Source organism: Penicillium cosmopolitanum (genome assembly GCF_028827165.1).
Source record: "Penicillium cosmopolitanum strain IBT 29677 chromosome Unknown utg000008l:1.0-4398992.0:1.0-4402845.0, whole genome shotgun sequence".
NCBI lineage: Eukaryota > Fungi > Ascomycota > Eurotiomycetes > Eurotiales > Aspergillaceae > Penicillium > Penicillium cosmopolitanum.
The window spans coordinates 1,146,754-1,166,875 of NW_026622678.1; the positions used below are offsets into that span (position 1 = coordinate 1,146,754).

Here is a 20,122-nt window from a genome sequence, read left to right on the forward strand (position 1 = left end):
GGCTAGCAGTGGCTGTTCGTCAAGGCTACCTCGGGACCTGGTTTGAAGTGGACTGACAGGTGGACTGACTCGACCACTCAATTTCTTTTTATTACTTCTGTACCCTCACCTTGCCCCTGCAAGAAATGATTTTCTCTTGGGTGTTCGTCGCAAGTCATTTCCGTTCGTTTCGTGTCCATCGGCTGGTTCCTCAATAGATCTTTTAGAGCCCGTGCCTGCGTTGATCGCAAGGTTGATTCTTTTGTCTCTTCTTATTTTTTGCCTGAGACTTTCACCTCATCTAACTCTTTCTTGTCTATTCTTACCTTCTTCCACCGGTCAACCTCTCTCTGTGTGAGGAAAAAAACGTGCCCGGCCCGGATCTTCGCATCCCTTGCTACCAACATTCCTGATCGCCTGGACGATGCCTGGAGAAGCAAAGTCCAACAAGAGATCTGTGTCCTAAATATCTGCGATTCTTTCCAGATTCCACAAGACTCCATTGTTTAGAGGGTTTCCGGTTTTTGCCTCGCCCAACTTGGAGACAACTGGCATTGTCGTGCTTCACTCTTGATTCACTCTTTCTCAGACCATCTCCGACATTGACTCAGGCACAATGCACCTTTATTAGCGGCTGCCTCCTTTTTGTTTCTTCATTCACTATTGATCGTCAATCAACACTGCCCCTGTTGGAATTTGGCCTGCAGTGATCTCATCCGAACCACCCTAACATCACCCTGTTGTTCCCTGCTCTGATCATCGCATTCCCCTCGACTCCCCGCAACCAAAACAGTCGACGTCACATCAATTTTTAACAAAATACACAATCAAATTTCACATATCACTGGAACAACTCTCACTATCAAAATTGACTGTCACCATACGCACTGAAGCCTCGGATCCGCTAACGGTGCCGTCTTCCAACGCCCATCCCTCAGCCGGTTCTGGGGTAATCAATGGCTGCATCCCAACCGCATATCGCGGCACGAGGCTATGGAACAAATTCAACTTATATCTACGAATACTCGAGGGGCCTCGGTGGTGTCGATGTCCCCCGTGATGTGATTATCACCCGAATCATCTATTCATCGGTCGTTATCCTGGCATTCAGCATCTTCTGTGGCAGGATAGCTCAGATTAGCCATGCCTTCCTCCGTCAAATTACTTCGGTGACAGCCAATAGGAGGCAGCAAACCTTCTGGAGCCAGGAACGGTCGGCCTGGTGGGCCAACATGAAGAAGCATCTTCTTTATGCTCCCCTTGGGCGGAAGAGGCACAATCGAGAGATCCAGCTTTCTTCTGCTGTTGGCATCGGTACACTACCTTCCCGGTTCCAAACCATCCTGGTCACCCTGTACTTTGCAAGTCAAGTTGCGTACTGTCTATTCCTGGACTACCGGGTCAATGAGAAAGTGGCTCTTGTTGCGGAGATTCGGGGTCGCTCTGGAACGCTGGCCGTTCTCAACATGGTGCCATTATTTCTTCTGGCAGCCCGCAATAACCCGCTCATTCCGATTCTACACATCAGCTTTGATACTTATAATCTTCTTCATCGATGGCTTGGTCGTATCGTTGTGATCGAGTCCATCGTTCACACTGTTGCGTGGGCAGTCAATGCAGTTGCGGAGCAAGACGTGACAGACATGCTTGCGCGTCTAAGAAATGAGCCATTCTTCGCCTGGGGTCTATTGGGAACAGTCGCAATGCTCTTTCTCGGTCTGCACTCACCATCTCCAATCCGTCACGCCTTCTACGAGACCTTCCTGCACCTGCATCAACTCGCCGCCCTACTCGCTTTCCTCGGTGTATACGCTCACTTGAGCATCGACAGCCTTCCCCAAAGAAGCTGGGCTCATACAATCGCCGTAATCTGGCTCCTAGAGCGCAGTATACGACTCTTCCGCCTCGTCCATCTGAACTTCTCACCCCGGCATGGCTCCACAAACATGACCGTCCAAGCCCTACCAGGAGAAGCATGCCGAGTGACCTTCCACCTCCCCAAACAGGTCGACATCAAACCAGGATGCCACGTCTTCGCCTACATCCCTAGCATATCATGGTGGATGTCGCACCCATTCTCAATCGCGTGGACAGAAAACAGCAACAAAAGCAGCCCCTCAACAGCCATGACCCAACACATCACCGACTCAAAATCCTCCTCCCCACTTACGCCCTCATCCCTAGAAAAACAATCCTTCGATCTAGACGCCTACCTCGAACCAGCCCACAACCCAACCCAAGTCTCTCTCATCATCGGCGCCCAACAAGGCATGACCCGCCGCCTCTACAACCTCGCCAACACCAGCCCGCTCAAAACCCTCACAATACCAGGCTACATCGAAGGACCATACGGTTCCCACCCCACAAACGCAGCAAGCTACGGCACAGCCGTCCTGTTCTCCGCCGGCGCTGGAATCACACACCATCTCCAATACACACGGGACCTCGTTCTCCGCGCTTCAACAGGCCGCGCCGCAACCCGTCGCGTCTATCTCATCTGGTCCGTCCGCTCGACAGATCACCTCGCCTGGATAAGTGCCTGGATGGATCAAATTCTGCGTCTACCGAATCGTCGTGAGATCCTCGTTGTTAAACTGTTCGTTTCGAAACCGCGTCGTGCGGCGGATATCGTTTCCCCTTCTGCGACGGTGCAGATGCATTCGGGTCGGTGTCGGCCTGATGTCGTTCTTGATGAGATTTTGCCAGTTAGAGTTGGTGCGACGCTTGTTTCGGTTTGTGGGCCTGGTGCCTTTGCCGATGAGGTTAGGGGTGCGGCGAGGAAGAGGATTGGACAGGGGGCTGTGGTGGATTTTGTCGAGGAGGCCTTTACTTGGTAGATAGATTCCCTTGGCTCTGTCGTTTTCTTTTCTTTCGTTTCGCTTTCGCTTTCTCTTTTTCTTTCTCTTTCTCTTTCTGTCTTTATTTTTACTTTTCCTCTTTTCTTTTCTTTTTTCTTCCCCATCATCTTCGATTCTGATCTTGTCGACTTGTCTGCATTGGCGCTGGGGTCCTGTAATGTCTATACTATTTCTAACACTCAAGGAACTAACTACTATGGATCTGTATCTCTCCCTAACTTTCTAATATTTCCAAGGTTCTATACCTATTATTACTGTACATCGCGGGACAAAAGTTTCCGTCCATCGGCGGCCACGCCCCACTTTTTTTCAAGTACCAATAAGATATTGTGATTAGATCAAATTGAACACACAAAAGTAATATAGTAAAAACAGCACCAAGAATAACAAGAAAAATATAAGCAATATACGTAGAACCATGGTTGAATTTTTACAAAATGATTGTTATGAGGAAACGCGGTCGCGATAGTGACTTTTTAGTGTCAAAGTACATTGAAAACACGCTAGTGCCCCCCTAGCGTGGACGGGAACTTCTGTCCCAGAACTGCTACAGTTCATATGAAAAGAATTGAAATATTGAGTAAACTTTTGTTTATTATATTCATTGTATCTAGACTGTAGTCTAGCAGTGTAGTGTAAATTGCTTCACGATGCTCTATGCATTCGAATATATGCAAAAAAAAAAAAAGCGAGTAATAGAAAAAAGGGTCTATATATGAGAGAAGATTGGTCAAACAGCCAACTTGACTCTCAAGAGTCAAAATATGCCACAAGAAAAAAAGAGAGAAGATCAAGAAAATGAATGAAAGAGCAAACATGCAGATGCAAGTCTTAGGCTGACCGCATCACGGAACGCTAAGTTCAGTTCTTGCTGCGGCTACCCTTAGGCACGCGAGCGAGCCAGTAGATGAAGACAGCACCGAAGATATTGAAGATGATGAAGGCCCACATGATGCCAAAGTTGCGCCAAGCCTCAGAGAAGTGAGCACCAATCTGGGCAAGGTAGGTATCGGTATCAGACAAGGAGCAGAATTGACAGTTGGAGATGGCATCTGGGTCCAGAAGACTTCCACCAACTTCGCTGATCCACTTCGCCATGTACTTCTCGCATGTCGTGTTATCCGGGGCCGTGATGCTGAGGTACTCGACGGGGGAGCAGGAGGCTTCGGCGCCAGAGACACCGGTAGAGAGCATCGCCGAGACCAGATAGGTAAAGGGCGAGACACGGTACATGAAGATCCAGAAGCGGGGCATCTTATCCGGTGAGGCGAGGACACCGCAGAAGATAAGGCAGAGGGAGAAAATCAGATTGGCCAGGTTACCACCTGTCTCGGCGAGCTCGATACCGGCGATCACCATGTGGGCGAAGGTCGACGTAAAAAGCATAAAGGTCCAGATGAGCAAGAACATCAGAGCTCCGCGTTCGTGAAGGTGGCCCTCAGGAGCGTTGCGGTAAAGGCCGATAGGGTAGTACCAGCAAACGTAGATGAAAAGGGCCATGAGGGTGTTCCAGGGGAGTTCGACAAGGATGTTGGAGGCCATAAACGCCTTCCAGGAATAGGTCTTGGATGGGCGCTCACGAACTTCGTACAGGGAACGCTGAGTACAGAAGTGAGGCATGATTTGTTGTACCAAGTTACCAAAGATGGTCATCAGCATGAAGATACTAAACATCTGGTTCTGGAGACCTTGGGCAGTGTTGGAAGAGTGGAAGAAGGAGAAACCAATGTAGAGAGACGTGAGGATGCAAAGAGCCGCCTTGGAGTAGATGTAGATCGGGGTGCGCCAATATTGACTGAACACACGGACCAAGCACTCCCAGAGCTGGACGCTGAATGGAGCAGCAAATTCCTTGTAATTGGCAGGGTCAGAGGCAGACTCATCAACAGACTTCGAGGACAGGGTTGACTTGAGATGAGCCAAGTGGTTGTGCACTTCCTTGCGCTCAGGACTTTCACGCCAGACAGCGGGCCAGTCAATATCACTGTGAGAACCAGGGGCAGCACCAATAACCTCAAGCATCCATTCAGCCGGGTTGGCCTCAAGGGGAAGCTTAGGGGCACCATTACGCTCAAAGTAGCTAGCAAGAGTGGAGGACTTCTCCCCGATATCTCCAAAGTAGACGGTTCTACCACCACGGGCAAGGAACAGAAGGCGGTCGAAACGCTGGAAAAGCATAGCAGAAGGCTGGTGGATAGTGCAGAGAATAGCCTGGCCGTGCTTGGTCAGGGTGTCAATTAGATCAAGAATGGACCAAGAGGTCTGACTGTCAAGACCGGAAGTCGGCTCGTCCAGGAACAGAAGCAGTTGGGGCTTAGCAGCAAGCTCGACACCAATAGTGAGACGCTTACGCTGCTCGACGTTGAGACCTTCACCGGGGACACCGACAATGGCGTCAGCATATGATTCCATTCCAAGGAGCTTAATAACCTCCTCAACGTAGTCAAGCTTCTCTTGGCGAGGGTGGCAGCAGGTTGACGGAGCATAGCACTGAAGCGAAGAGCTTCACGAACAGTTGTAGTGTAAAGGTGGAGATCCTGTTGCTGGACGTAACCGGTCTTACGCTGGAAAGACTGGTCGCGAAGACGGCCGTCAACCAACATCTCACCAGAGACAACACCCATAGTAACACGAGTAGCAAGCACATCAAGCAAGGTGGTCTTTCCAGCACCGGAGACACCCATCAGGGCAGTACAGGTACCAGGCTTGACCCAACCATCGACGTGGTCCAGAATACGGCGCTCTTCGCTCTTGATCTTGATGTCGTAGCACACGTCTTGCCAGTGGAAGATAGCAGTTTGGCGCTGGATTCCACCAGCACCCTGCTCGCTGCTTGTCTCGTCGGTCTTCTCGGCATGGCTGATGTTCTGGGTGCCTTCAACGTCCTCATCTGAGTTTCCGCGCTTGGGGGCGTGTCCACGACGGAAGAGCAGAACCTCACCCTTAGACTTGGACTCGGAGATGTACTCGGTGCCGATCAGGTAGGTAGCCATGAAGAAAATCATGAAACCAAACATGATACCCAGGTTGCGCCACTTGTGGGTGTTGGAATACTGGAAGTTGTCCGAGAGATAGTTATCACCTTCGACATAATCCTGGCCAGCACGGGCACCTCCAGTGTTGCAAACCTTGTTTAGCAGAGTAGGGCCGTAGGTAGGGACGAACGACGTCTCCAGGCATCTGAATCTGCGGTTATGGAATTCATTAACCATGAGGGATTCGAAGCCGTATCCAATGGGATCAATGTAGTTCATCCATCGAGACCAGCCAAGCATGTTGGTAGGAGGAATCGTAAAGCCCGTATATATAACCAGGCCCAGTATCAGAATGGCAGCAGGGACCAAAGCCTGACTGAGAGTTCGTGAGGTGGCGGCAATGGTACGGAAGATCATGGACATGGTCAAGGTTGTTACCAGGGAGAAGACGAGGAAGGTGAAGAATGCTCCGGGTGTGCGGCGAAGATTCGTCATGAAATAGAGTGTCACGTTAAAAGTCACCATGTTGAGCAACTTATAGGGCATATCACACAGCATGGAGGCCACAGCCTCGGTGAAAGGGTGGTACATAGCATAGCGAGCTTGCTTTTCAACAATGGGTCGTTGCGCGTAAAGAGTCAGAATCTGTTCCGTTTGTCAGTGATATGCTCTAGCAAAAAGGCAGCAATGCGTGTATAGCTTACTTCGAGTGCACTGGAGAAGGCGTTAAGAAGAACAGCAAAGAAAAGAAGGGCACCACGAGAGTAGAAGCTGTCGGTGGTATCCTCAAGGTTGTAGAAGACGGAACCGATAATCAGAGCCATGATAAAGTTACCAATAAGCTGGGACAACGTCAAGCTTGCATCGCCCTTTAGGCGCTGGAAGCCACGGACCATGCAAAGGTTGATCTGCTGCACGACGGAAAGAGTATAGGGCGAGCGTACACGCTGGTTCTTGGCCTGCATCGCCCGACGGGAGTCGACGAACTTTTGCAGTGCCTCGCCGCCAAGTGGGTAGGACTGGTCATACTCGTCAATTTCCTTCATCAGACTCTTGTAGGCAGCGCTGGTCTTCCAAGCCTCAGCAAACTCATCAGGGGTGCGAGGAACACGGTTCTCATAGCCAGGCTTCACGATACGCTCAGCGGGGCTAGTCAGAGAAGTCAAGAAATCGGCAGTGGTCTGACGCTCGGGGCAGTCGAAGCCCATGGTGGTGAAGAACTCCTTGGCCTCATCGGTGCGGCCGAAATAGATCTGTCGACCTTCGTACAAGACAGTCACTTTGTCGAAGACATCATAGGCACTCTGGGAGGCCTGGTAGATAGCAACAGCACAGGTAGTGCCAGAATACTTAGCCATCAGGTTCAAGGTCTTGCAGAACTCCAAAGCGTTGGCGCTATCGAGACCACGAGTACTGTTATCCCAGCATTGAAGAGGGCTACCGCAGAGGGTGGCCTCGGCAATACTGACACGCTTGCGCTCACCACCGGAAACACCACGAACGAAATCGTTTCCAACACGGGTGTTAATGGTGTGTGTGAGACCCAACATAGCCATGACAACGTCACGCATGTGCTGGGCGTGCTGCTCGCGAGTGACATCCGGTAGACGATTGCGGGGAGTACGGGCCAGTGCAGCGAACTTGAGAGTATCGCCAACCGTCAATTGAGGGAAATGCACATCGGTCTCGGCGGTATAAATAGCTTCACCACGGAACTGGTCGCGCATTTTCTTGTCGGAGATACCCTGGTAATTCATTTGGGTCTTTTCATCCTTGTGAATACCGTTCATCTCACCGGCCAAAGTCTTCAAGAAGGTCGAGCAACCGGAACCGGGACGACCCAGAACGACGAGCATCTCGCCACTCTTGACCAGACCATCGAAATCACGCAGAATTTGGATCTTCTGCTTGCCAGAGCCCATCATGGAACGGAACAAACCACCAATTTGGAGGACGGAGTTGAACACATCCTTTTGGTAATCTGTGGGACTGCCATAACCGTGAACACTAAGGTTGCGGAAAGAGATACCAGCCTGGCGCTGGGGATAACGTTCGGGGTCACGAGCGGTGATAGCGAGGAGGTTCTTCATCCAACTGCGAGCCTTGAAGTTAGGGCTGTGCGGGTTCAAGGCGGATTCCTCCTTGACATCGATGAAGGTGTTCTCGGCGTCAACAAAGCGAGTGGATTCACGGGTGAGCTGCTGAGCGAGGCGAGTGACCTCGGCCTCGACAATCTCTTCGTCACCGACCTCCTCGGACTTTTCCATGGCGGTATCTTCGGTGCTGAAGCTAGCAGCGGGATCGTGACGGTGGACCTCGCGCGAGATGGTCACGGATTCGTTGGTCGATTCCACGACATTGGGGTTAATCGTCCCCAGGAGCGACATTGTGGGCTGCTCCTCAATGGATGGATATTGATATGGAGATGGGGGAGGGGAGGTGTGGGGCCCAGATAGGAGTCAATTAGGAAATCACCATGCAGTGGAGATGGTGTGGTGCAGAGTATAGAGGTGAGGGGAGAAGAGAATGTTGTGGTAGTTGTATAATTAGGATATTAGGCGTATGAAGAAATAAAGAATGGAGTATTAAGATAGTAAAGGGAAAGGGGCGAAGGGGGCCAAAGACATGGAAACAATAAATAGAAGTAAGCTAAAGATGCGGAGAGCAAAAAAAAAAAGGTCGATGCAAAAAAAAATCGGGCCCGGGACTGATGCCAAGTTTGCCTCCGAAGGGAAGTCCAGACATCCGGCGATAAGGGTCCGGAGATGAGAGCGACCGCGTGTATTGGAGGCCTAACCGGTATTTATTGGAGCGAATCAGCATGGCGAGATCAAAAATAAATACGCGAGATGGTACCAAGATTGTTGATGGGAGAAAAAATCGGGCATCGCCTAGTGGTCGTGCTTTTACGGGATTAGGTTTAGTGTTGAAAACGGGGGACCCGATGGAAGGAGAATTAGGAGAGTTATGTACTGCATGTGGTGCATCGGAGTATATTCCAGGGACCTGATTGGACGGGAGTAAAGTGTAGTGCAGTACGGAGTATAGTGCACTGTATTGCAGAGTGTAATGCAGTACACAGCCGTATTTATGAAATGGAAAGGTGGAAGAACAAAAAAAGTGGACCGGGAAGCCGCGATCCGCCATCCGACATGCGTGATCCACGCGGCGGAGTCTGGGCACGACGTTCCCGGGTCGGGCTCGCTACCATCCGACTCCTGATTCCCTGACTCATGCGTGTTTCGTCCGTTCTCCCCCAGTTTCGTCCGTTTTCACAGCTGGTCCGTGGTACTCAGAATGACTTGGTTCGACTCATTATCAATCACCGGGGTATAGTGTATTCTGCACAACCCCATGCAGGTCAGATTCCGCCATCTTGGTGCCTAAAGCCATGCCTTTAGCCATGCTGGTCGTATCCTTGCTCTTAGTTAGAATTATTACGGAGTACAAAATACGGAGTACAGAGTAGGCCTATAGTAAACGATATACATATCTACCCCATCCTGGTTCGTACTCCGTACTCGTACATATTCGCGCTTTTCCCCCTGTGAAGGTCAGCTTTGGCCCAGCCACCGCAGGGTTCATTATCAGATCCCTCTAGCCGCTTTCGACTAGATCTGCGAACTGCCCAGGATGCCAGCACAGACATACTTGCGCATACGTACGTACATACCTGATGATGCAAATTTAAACTTCATACTCATCACTGGATAAATGTCATTCGGAGCTACGACATATCAACATACGGTATACAATGTTGATCCCTTGCACCGCGGGTACATCAAACTTTGGGTCACTTCATACAGGGTATCCCCAGCAATCAAATTCTATCATGACGAAACCTCCGTCCCTTCTTCTTTTACTTCCTCTTCTTCACCGTCTTCATCTTCCTCTTCTTCATCCTGAATCGGCTCCACTAAAAGATTGCCACCCCGCCCGATCTTCTCTCGGATGGCCCCGCCCTCCTGAACTGCATAAACTGCTCGGGGCATAGGGGACACTAATCGGAATCCGTACTCATGTGTGAATCCTTCGGGCTCCTTCACATCAGTGGGCCTTGACTCGTCCTGTAATACCTCGTAGCACTCCACCACAGCATAGAGCTCTTCAATATCGGCCTCAGGCGCAAATCGGCGCATAATCCGCTCCCCGGAGGGTAGTCGCACGCTCACGCGCACCGCTTCCTTCACATCAGTCCCAGGCTCGGTGCCAAGGGACTGTGCGCGCCATTGCTTCCACTGTTCTAAATCGCGCTGCTTCTTCTCTTCAGCCGCCTGTCGGTCAGCCGCCTCCTGCTCTTCACGCTCTCGTGCAGCCTCGGCCTCCCGACGCTGACGCGCCCGCTCGCGGTCAATTGCCAGTGATCGTTCGTAGGCAGAGTCCTGCTCTTCACGCAAGCTGCGAGACGCCTGCTGTTCAGCCCGGGTAGCGCGAATCCGCTCAAGCGGCTCCTGATTCGTGGAGGTGATAGTACGGAGTTTACTCGTGAACTCCGAGGGTGAAGTGGTTCCCGCGATGCGGCCGACCACGGACATCGCCGTCGACGACACATTGGGAGTGTGGACGACGACCGCGGCAAAGGGGAACTTGGTGCATTTCAGCGAATTGGCCACTTGATATGCCTCGGAGTCCTGGACGCTGCCGCCCCACACCAGAAGGTTGTTTTGCGGGTCGTTGATGAACTCCGCGACCTCGGGTGCTAGCAGCGTATCGCGTACCCAGCCGCTCGTGTCATCGTGTTCTGGTGCAAGAAGCACGATCAGAAGATACTTCAAGTCCCGGTGAGACTTTTCTAACGCCATGTTGTATCCATTTTCCAAGAATGGGATCGAGTGCGATCCGTACTCCTCGTCGAATTCACGGATGAACCGGGCGGCGGTGTCTTTGGGACCCAGGGGTCGACGACCGGTGGTATTTCTTCGTGCCGCCTGTAAGGCTGGATTGGCTGTGGTGTTGAATAGGCGTGGGAGGAAAGGAAATAATGTGCCAAAGAGACGGAACGAATTGTACAGGAGGCGGTACACGAGATTGAAGGGAGTAAACAGTAGAGCAAGGATGAATGGCGGGCGGAAAGCAGGTTGGCTTTCGGGTTGGGTATTGACACGGGGAGCTGGGTCTGCTGCTGAACGGGCAGCTGGCGCGAGTTGCTCAGTGAGGTCATCCGTCATTAAGTTCTGGGTTCGACGGGCTGGCCTTGGAGGGGGCGACTGGAGTGCCTCGCGAGCCTCTTCGACGGGGTCGGGGCCTTCTCCATCAAAGAATTTGGCGATCGCGATCTATATAGTTGGGGAGGAGATGGTCAGTGACAAGCTTCCACGTTGACGGCTTGCGAGTAAAGCTGGGGGCGGGGAGGATTCGCGAACCTGCACATTCCATTGTGATCGCCGGAGTAAGGCAATAGCCTCGGCAGGCTCTTGGCCTGTCACAGAAGAGTATGTTTCTAAAGCCGACCTCTCAGTAGAGGAGAGCCGGTCAAGGTCGAGGTCGAGCTCTTCGGACATGGTGGCTGATAGGTGGCAGCCATGTGTCGGGGCCGAGATGGCTTTGGGTAGAATATACACCGCCCGCCATACCGCCCAGTGCGGAGTTTAGTATGAATGCGGAGAAGGAGAGTGTGAACACGATGCTGCAGGAATTCACTAAACAGATGGGAATATTTATGGTCAGACTGTGGATTAGTATATACTATCTGGTATTCTAAGTATTCAAGTTCTGACTGATTTCAGTAATTACTAGTATCTAGGATCCTGAAGCACTAGTAGTAGATACTAGTATTTGTACGATATACTAGCCCTGGAGAGAGGGGGGTGATTGCATCATCAGGTACTTCCGTGGTCCAGGCAATCCAGGACAGATAAGCATCAAAATCGATTAAATCACCTGAAGGGGATAGTAGTAGTTGGGTGATCAAATTGCACTAGTAGCATATTGGACTGGCCAGTTTTAGAATCGCCACTGTCTAAAATGGGAATACTAGTACTAGATACACCGACCGTGGAACTTGAAGATATATGTCGATATAACCCAACAGTACCTACTAGTCCTATTCTGGTCCATGGGTTATCCGCTGCCATCCTCTCATCCTGTCATCATTCACACTAACATATGTATTTCTATATATCTACACATACCTCTCTCTTTCACCCTTTAACATATTATACCTACGATCTCTGACCCCTGCTCATCTCACATCCACCTCACTTCACCTCAACTCACCCCAAGCTGATTCGATAGCCCGCTGACCGCCTGGTCTGTGCACCTCCCCCTTCGCTCTCAACGCCCCGCGTCAACTTGGTCCTTCCTGGTCATCGGCTTTATCGCTTCCGATCTCGTCTTTGGAGGGCGGATCCGTATTGGGCCCCTTATTTTTAACCATCTGGTGCATCGCCTGCTCTCTTTCAAGTTCTCCGCGACCCTCCTCGTCTCTCCCCTCCCGCAATTGACCCGCTCACGACGATCCCCCAAACACGCGCCGGCCACGGAGACGCATCTGATATCAGGGAATGCGACTCCCTTCCAGTCGACCTCTTCACCTCGTTTCAGTCCCCGTTTCAATGGAGATCCAGCTGCGCTGATTCCCTATCGTTCCTCGGTCCTCCCAACAGTCCCTGATGGCATCCTCTGGCAAACCTCCTTTGGATGACACCCGTCGCACGACGGGATCGCCCAAGATGAAGACCCGAGGTGAGTTGAGATGAATGGCGGCCTCTCCTAAGGTAGCTAGCATTCGGTAGATCACGATGGAAATGTTGAGATGGATCCGCCGGACTAGCATGCCGACCGTAGGATGGATTGTGCTGACTCGATTTCGACCACAGAGAATGCGAAAGACACACTATGCCGCAATGTCACCATTTATGGCCGTTGTCGATATGAAGACAAAGGTGAGTGGATTGTTCCCTCCTCGCCCCACGATATACGCGGGTTGATGTTGACCGAAGTCTTTCTTCCCTATCTAGGCTGCGCTTTCAACCATGATCCCCAGAAAGTAAACTCGGCGTACCAATCAGATAGGTATGTTGAATCAATCCTCGGATCTTCTCGTTCTTGCGCAACTGGATGTTTGTATACTAATCCACCTCCTTTAGCAATAAGAAACGCTTCAATGTCGACTCACCTAGCTTCACCCCATCCCTCTTGTCCGGCAATGGCGTATCAGCCCCCAAGAAATCGAATCCCATCTCTCCCAAAGCTGCAAATGCCGCTCCCTTCCAACCAAGAACCGCCGCCTCACGTATGGCGTCCCCCGTGCCGGCCCCAAAGACCCCGCTGACTGGAAAAGGCTCGAATACGAGTACCCCGCGACAAGAAGTCGGGACCCCGGACTGGTCCATGGCGGAGGTGCAGGAATTTGTTCCGCAGGGCTTTGAAGGTGCTCACATGGTAAGTCTCAAGTCTCAAGTCTCGATTGCTCCTTCCCTGCTGTTCGTGGTTCGTGGTTGCTTTCTGCGGATCAAAACTCCCTGGACCCCGGGCTCTTTACACTTCAAGCTCCCCCTTGGTAAACCTCCAACCATCTCAACAATTACAACGGCGGTCCTTGAAAGGCTGCCGGAGATCACACGATGGTGATGCTATCTTACCATAATCGCTCTACTCGAAGCCTCAGTGCACTTGCCGATGATTTTGATCCGCTGGAGCGAAACCTCGATTCCCGCAGTTCAAGACGTTGTTCTGATCTAACCCCCATCTCTTTGCAGCCATCCATCCAAGGTAATGGAAATGGTGCCATCACCCCCTCAGGTGCCTTTGATCCATTTGTCACAGCTTCCGGTGCGTTGTCTGCTGGTGCGGTGGGCCCGGTCTCTACCAACCCATATTCGCACGACGCGGCGGCTACACTTGGCGGGGCCACTTTCTTTACCAACCAGACTGGTTTCCAGCAGCCGGTATGTTGAGCATAAAGAAACTCCATCTCCTAGTACATGACGTCTAACATGATTTATAGGTCCAATATCATCTATACGCTCCGATCGGTCCCCACAGCCAAAGTACGCTTGGCTATCAACGGAATGTCCACGACCTATTTCTCCCCAATGACTTCCGAGAAGAATTGCAGAAGAAAGCTGCAGCTACCTTGCAGACTCTACCTAGTAAGTTGACTTTCGAAAAACACAACAAGCCGGACCAAGCTGACCTTTCTAGACACTCAGTTACCGGCACAGGTCGACTATTTCCACTCTTTGGTTCCCCTGGATTTAAGCCACCAGAAGAATGCCGCCACTTTCGGCTATCCAAGCTGGGTGTACAAGGCACAGTCAAGCAAAGACGGAAATTTCTATGCCTTGCGCAGACTAGAAGGTAAGGGATCCTTGAAACTAACCGCATTTTTGACGACTGCTGATCAATCAAGGGTTTCGCTTAACCAACGAGAAGGCCATCCGATCCGTTCAAGCCTGGAAACGAGTGTGCAGTGGAAGCGTTGTCACCGTCCACGATGCGTTTACCAGCCGAAGTTTCCAGGATAGCTCACTGATCTTCGTCACTGATTACCATCCTTTATCTAAGACCCTAGCCGAGCAACATCTGGGCGCTGGAAACCGTTTCCAGAACCGCCACAACCCACATATTACCGAGCAGATTCTGTGGGGATACATGACTCAAATCGCAAATGCATTGAAAGCGATCCACTCCAACGGTATCGCTGCAAGGGTTCTTGAGCCGAGCAAAGTTCTACTTACCGGCAAGAACCGTATCCGTTTGAATGCTTGTGCAATCCTGGACGTGGTTCAATTTGATACCCAGAGGACCGTGGCCGACCTACAGCGGCAAGACTTGGTTAACTTTGGACAAATGATGGTTACTCTGGGTGCTAACTCGCCCAATGTCATGCACAACCCTGCCAAGGCAATGGAACACTTCACCCGCGCATATAGCCCGCAAATGAAGAACTCCGTTTTCTGGCTGCTGAACTCTCTGCAGATAGACCAGGAGCGGAACATCGACCTATTCATCACCGGAATTTCGTCCCAGCTGATGTCGACATTTGACTCGGCCCTCCATCTTGATGACCAGCTCACGACTGATCTCGGCCGCGAGCTTGAAAATGGACGGCTCGTGCGTTTGATGACGAAATTGAACCTCGTCAATGAACGACCTGAATATGAACATGACAGACAGTGGTCGGAAAGTGGGGAGCGTTATTTCTTGAAGATTTTCCGTGACTACGTCTTCCACCAAGTGGACGCGCAAGGCGATCCAGTGGTCGACCTTGGACATGTGTTGACTTGTTTGAACAAGCTGGATGCAGGGTCCGATGAAAAGGTCACATTGGTTAGTCGCGATGAACAAAGCTGTTTCATCGTGAGTTATAAAGAGATCAAGAAGGCCCTGGAGTCCTCATTCCAGGCATTGATGAAGCCCGCGAGAAGAATGCACTAAGCGATAGTTTGCCTTCTTTCAGCCTGCTTCGGACATGCAATTATGATTATTATGGTTCTTTTGGTTGGTATTGACGTTACCAAACCCATCCCTTCTATGAACAGCTCGAGTCTGAACGGACCAGAAGGAATGGCCTCTTTTTGATTGATCAACATGGTACTTTGGAAACTTGCGCATGGTCTCGCTCCATCAGGTTTTGCTTGAAAACGATGGCAGCCGACCGCGCAGCCAGCATATCTTATGGAAATACAGACAGATAAAGAATGAAGAAACATCAATCTCATCCTGGTGCAAACTGATAGATGATAGACTGATAGAGCCCCCCACACCACCCAGAACGAACCACCTGGCAACGGAATTACTTATCGCTACCTGCTAAATTATCACAGTTCCTCCCGTGGCATTCCCTTGCACTCGTTGAGACTTTCCCGCAACATCGACATCGCAATCACTCCTTCATTGCCTTTCCCTTTGATTTTCCGAGACGGCATCAGCACCTGATCCACAATATGCACGACACCATCTCGCGCCAAAACATCATGAACCCTGACCCGGCCAACCCCGTTCACCCGCATGATAACCGAGTATCCAGGCCAGACAACATCAACCCTCAAGTTCTGCTTCTTCAAAAGAGTAGGCAGCTTAACATGTACCGCGGAATCCTGCTCCCCAGATCTAAACTTATGCACATGTCCATGCTGATCATACAGCACGTCCGAGTACAAGGTGCGGTTCGGGACAAAATGGTACTCTAGCAAGGCCTGCAAGCATTTTTCGCCACCAGAAGAGAAGAGATACTCATTTGCACGTTGTCCCAAATGGCCAAAGGCTGCGTTTGTCGGGGCGAATGTTGTACCGCCAGCTCTGATCTCGTCGGTTAGCTTGTGGATCAGACCAGTCTTTTCAAGGCCGAGAGTGAAAGCGCTGAAGTGCCTCGGCAGGAGTTTGATAATTGTGCTAGTATTTGGAGGTGGAATGAGTGGTGTGTTAATTTGATGAAGAATGCCGTTGCTTCCAACCTGATACCTTGTCAGTGGCCTGCTCATGACTAACGCACTTTTGAGGGTTAGGACTTACTATGTTACCCGCTATAATTTCACTGACCCCATTGAGCAACACTCGACGTTCGTGTTTGTTCACCACCAGTCGCTGCGGCATATCCTTGCCCAACTTCGACTGATTCAGCAGAGTGGGCAGTGTTTGCTGATACCTCACATCATGGAGATCAAGTTGTCGTGGCAAGATGTGATATTGCAGGAAATCCTTCGTGTATGAAGGCTGATGTTCATGGTGCAGGAACCACTCCAAAGCCTTGTTTGTCGGGGCCAAGAGAGTATAGTTGTTTCCACTGCTGTTCAGTAGGGTGACCATGTCGTCGTGGCCCTTGATGAGCTGTGCAAGCTGCGAGGTTTCCTTGCTCTCGTTGATCAGCTCCCAGATCGTGTGGTTCTCCGTGCAGAATCTCGGTGAAAGATTGAATAGGTGACAGGGACCACGTCGTCCACGACATCCTCTGTCGTCTGGCCATCTTCCATATCCTGGTCTGCCACGACCATTGCCGTATCCAGGGCCTTTCCCACCCCCCTCCACCTCCACCGGGATATCCTCCACCCCCAGAACCTCCTCCCCCACCACCAGGGCAACCACCACCTCCCCCAGGATTTCCGCCACCAGGGTTACCACCACCACCTCCTCCACCACTGCCAGGGCTACCTCCTCCACCACTACCACCACCGCCTCCTCCGCCAGGGCCACCACCACCAGGGCCACCATCACCAGGACCACCACCGCCAGGCCAACCACCACCGCCCCCAGGACCATCACCGTAGCCAGGACCGCAGCCAGGATCCCTACATCCATTTCCTGGATCATCGCCGTATCCTGGTCTGTCCCCATAGCCAGGTCCTTCACCATAGCCAGGGCCATCACCGTATCCTGGCCTGTCCCCATACCCTGGACCACATTCATGTTTGCCATGATGGGGATGATGGGGGTGGTGACGATGATGGGGATGGTGAGGCCGGCGTTGACGCTCTATCGAGATAATCTTCACGATCACGATCAAAATCGTCATAATCCTCATTTTCACCACTGGGAGCTTCAAAACTTCCATCCAAGCTGACATCAAGCCCCAGGACACTCAAGGCAAACTTCGCGGCCGATTGCTGACCGCTTTGCGATAATTCAGCCATCTTTGACCACCAGGAATCAACTTGTGTTTCTTCATCTCGACTGGACTGATCACTGCGAAGTACTCCAGAAAGTTCGGCTAGAACTTCTTGTTCAGGAATAATCAGGGCAGCACATAGCGATGCTGCCACAGGTAAAAGGATAAGCCGCATGATGACTTATCGTTTTGAAATAACCATTGGAAGTAAACCTAAATTTCTTTTCCAAAAAGAGCAGGCCGAAACCACGAGAAATAGGATGGCGTCCCCGGATTCTATAGAGTCCGGAAATGAGCTCCACTTTCCCCATGTTTCAAACAAGGTTGCACTAAATCCTGTCCAACGGTCGCGGAAAGCTAATAATTCACCCTAAATGGCCAATGCTTAGACCCTGAGGATGTATTTCGGACCAGGCTGGCGCTTGTGTATAGTTTCACGGAGCACGACTTTTGATATACGAGAGGCAATCACGATACATGCTCCTATAAGTGCCAGTGGGGGACTTATATTCCGAGGAGAGTGACGTAATTGGGGGACACGGAATGAGAGGGAATCATCGGATCAGTCTTGTGATGCGAATACTTTGCGTGGTTTATATGCAGTACTCTATGATGAACGAATTAGGAACATCGAAGGCCAAATTACCTCTGATGGGAAACTAGTAGCTACCTGGGATAGAATAGATAGGCCAATCTATTTCATCTCAGGTAGCTACTAGTTTCCCAAATCATGTTGGGCAATATGGGGTTTCAAACTTTTGCAACGCCACTGTAACTAGTGTGTACTAGTATGCAGGCTGTTTGAACGAAAAGAGAGAAATCATATTCATGTCATTCATGTTCATTTCCTGGCTGGTTAATCCAATTCATAATTAAGTCCTTTTCTTTGTTCGTGGATATGTAGCTTTTCCCCGTTGAATATCTTTACATTTAGTCCAGATCGGGAATTGGCAGACCATTAACGATCTTGACCTTCCGGCCGAGCTTATCCAGCGCCACCTTGGAATTGTGCGCGCGCAATTCACTCGTCTCGGCATCGGAGACAAGAATAAAGTCGTATGTCAACAGGGCCTGGCCCTCGGGAACGCCGTATTTCTTCGCAAACTCAGGGCCAACCTTGCCAATGTCAACGGTTAGAGAATCCTTCACGCCGAATACAGCGTCAGAGGTCTCATAAGGGTCATTGCGGAGATAAAGAGCACTATATCATTGGTTAGCCAAATTCCCCGAGTATAATGCAAGAAGACTCGGAGGTCGAGACGACATACGTAATCAAATGGTCGTAACCCTCCTTCTCAAACATGAAGTGCATATGCGAAGGGCGATACGGGTGACGATGCAACTTCTTCAACAACTTCCCGACAGGCCCATCATGCGGAATAGGGTAAGGCACCGGCGTAATAGCTTTAAACCAGAACAAACCATCCTTATCCGAGCGCATGACGCACCTCCCATCCGGCTCCTCACGCCCAGCATACTGCACATCATAGTGCCCCGACGAATCCGTCTCCCAAATATCAATCTTGACGCCCTCAATAGGCCGGCCCTCCGTATTGCGCAGCGTACAAACAACCAGTAGCGGCTCACCCTTCGGATCGTGCGACATGGAGTCGCCGGAGGGCATTTCCTCCGCATCGTGCGTGTGGAAGGGTCCTAGCACGGTACCCTCGGTTGAACCTGGGGGTTTGGGGTGGTCAATGCTGTCAACGAGGAGGGAGAGGCCTAGCACGTCGGACAACAGGATGAATTCTTGTCGGACGTCGGTGCAGATCTGGCCTACCTCTGTCAGGAAGCGGAGGCCGGTCATCCATTCGTCGCTGCTGAGTCGGGTTTCGCGGGCGAAGTCGTGCAGGTGTGTGACCAGGCGTTCTAGGACGTATTTCATGCGCGGATCTTCGCAGAGCGAGTTGATTGTGATTACATTCTCGGTGATGTTGTCTGCTGTTAGGTCTTTCATTGGTGGGATCTTGACGAGGGAGGGGTCCATGGCCGCGGTTTTGGTTGCGATTGAGATGGGGGATTGTGTGGGGGAGGTGTATTGTTCAGATCAGAGCAGAAATGTGAAGATGGGCCCTCAGAGGAGCTGTCTGGTCTTTTTTTAACATTCCCAGCAGCTCCGGGACTTGCGTATGCCCGGCATTGCCGATGGGTGGTGGGTGGTGGGGTGAGTCCATGATGGAGCTCCCACTGGATCCAAATTTAAGGCGGGACCCCGCAGTTCCCCCCCCGCCCACTCAGCGCGGCGGAATTACTACGTTGCTACTACTAACTAGTAGTTACTAGTAGCTCAAGTACGAGTATACGAGTACTCTCTACACTTACACTTGCACTCCGAAATGTCCTATTCTTCATGGTCACACTGCCCATAGCTGATAGTATTTGATCGGATATACTACTCGTATACTACATACAATGCATGGATGAGAATATAACCGCTTCCCCCGCGACCCACCCGGAATCAATTCCTTACATTGGTCAGCATCTTATAAGCATTGGCCGGTGGGGTGCCGGTTGATGTATATCCGATGGGATTTCAAAGTTATATCCGAGCCAAATCTGGAGTAATTCGTAAACTGGGGTATGGAGTGGAATGGAAGCGCCAGTTTCATTTGCAAAAGGACATCAAATCATGGATATAATATGTACGCTCAAACAAGACCCTCCAACCGACCCTTTCGCCAATCGCTCGCAGCTGTACAGCTTGTAATAAGAAAACGAGAAAAAAAGAAAGAAAAAAAGCCCTCCAAATATGTACACTTCAA

At 51.0% G+C, this 20,122-nt stretch overlaps 6 protein-coding genes across 6 annotated transcripts; 2 read left to right on the plus strand and 4 right to left on the minus strand.

The window, feature by feature from the left end:
* Positions 1–935: 935 nt before the first annotated feature.
* On the plus strand, positions 936–2,816 carry N7509_006987 (ferric reductase family protein; the record flags this gene model as incomplete). The annotated part of the gene is made up of 1 exon (XM_056631624.1): positions 936–2,816. The coding sequence occupies one exon, from the start codon at positions 936–938 to the stop codon at positions 2,814–2,816; it is 1,881 nt and encodes a 626-aa protein (XP_056487175.1).
* An 882-nt stretch (positions 2,817–3,698) lies between these two features.
* Positions 3,699–8,199, minus strand: N7509_006988 (ABC multidrug transporter C; the record flags this gene model as incomplete). The annotated part of the gene is made up of 3 exons (XM_056631625.1): positions 3,699–5,327; positions 5,351–6,457; positions 6,517–8,199. 3 exons carry the CDS (start codon positions 8,197–8,199, stop codon positions 3,699–3,701), a joined length of 4,419 nt encoding a protein of 1,472 aa, XP_056487176.1.
* A 1,443-nt stretch (positions 8,200–9,642) lies between these two features.
* On the minus strand, positions 9,643–11,313 carry N7509_006989 (clathrin-mediated endocytosis regulator UBX3; the record flags this gene model as incomplete). The annotated part of the gene is made up of 2 exons (XM_056631626.1): positions 9,643–11,088; positions 11,176–11,313. 2 exons carry the CDS (start codon positions 11,311–11,313, stop codon positions 9,643–9,645), a joined length of 1,584 nt encoding a protein of 527 aa, XP_056487177.1.
* A 1,110-nt stretch (positions 11,314–12,423) lies between these two features.
* N7509_006990 (PAN-complex poly(A)-binding subunit PAN3) lies at positions 12,424–15,193 on the plus strand (the record flags this gene model as incomplete). The annotated part of the gene is made up of 7 exons (XM_056631627.1): positions 12,424–12,496; positions 12,631–12,826; positions 12,901–13,195; positions 13,513–13,701; positions 13,761–13,905; positions 13,958–14,113; positions 14,166–15,193. The coding sequence occupies 7 exons, from the start codon at positions 12,424–12,426 to the stop codon at positions 15,191–15,193; spliced, it is 2,082 nt and encodes a 693-aa protein (XP_056487178.1).
* A 383-nt stretch (positions 15,194–15,576) lies between these two features.
* Positions 15,577–17,170, minus strand: N7509_006991 (fasciclin domain-containing protein; the record flags this gene model as incomplete). The annotated part of the gene is made up of 2 exons (XM_056631628.1): positions 15,577–16,212; positions 16,298–17,170. The coding sequence occupies 2 exons, from the start codon at positions 17,168–17,170 to the stop codon at positions 15,577–15,579; spliced, it is 1,509 nt and encodes a 502-aa protein (XP_056487179.1).
* A 1,120-nt stretch (positions 17,171–18,290) lies between these two features.
* N7509_006992 (intradiol ring-cleavage dioxygenase) lies at positions 18,291–19,347 on the minus strand (the record flags this gene model as incomplete). Its single annotated transcript, XM_056631629.1, has 2 exons — positions 18,291–18,561; positions 18,629–19,347. The coding sequence occupies 2 exons, from the start codon at positions 19,345–19,347 to the stop codon at positions 18,291–18,293; spliced, it is 990 nt and encodes a 329-aa protein (XP_056487180.1).
* Between the last annotated feature and the right edge of the window lie 775 nt (positions 19,348–20,122).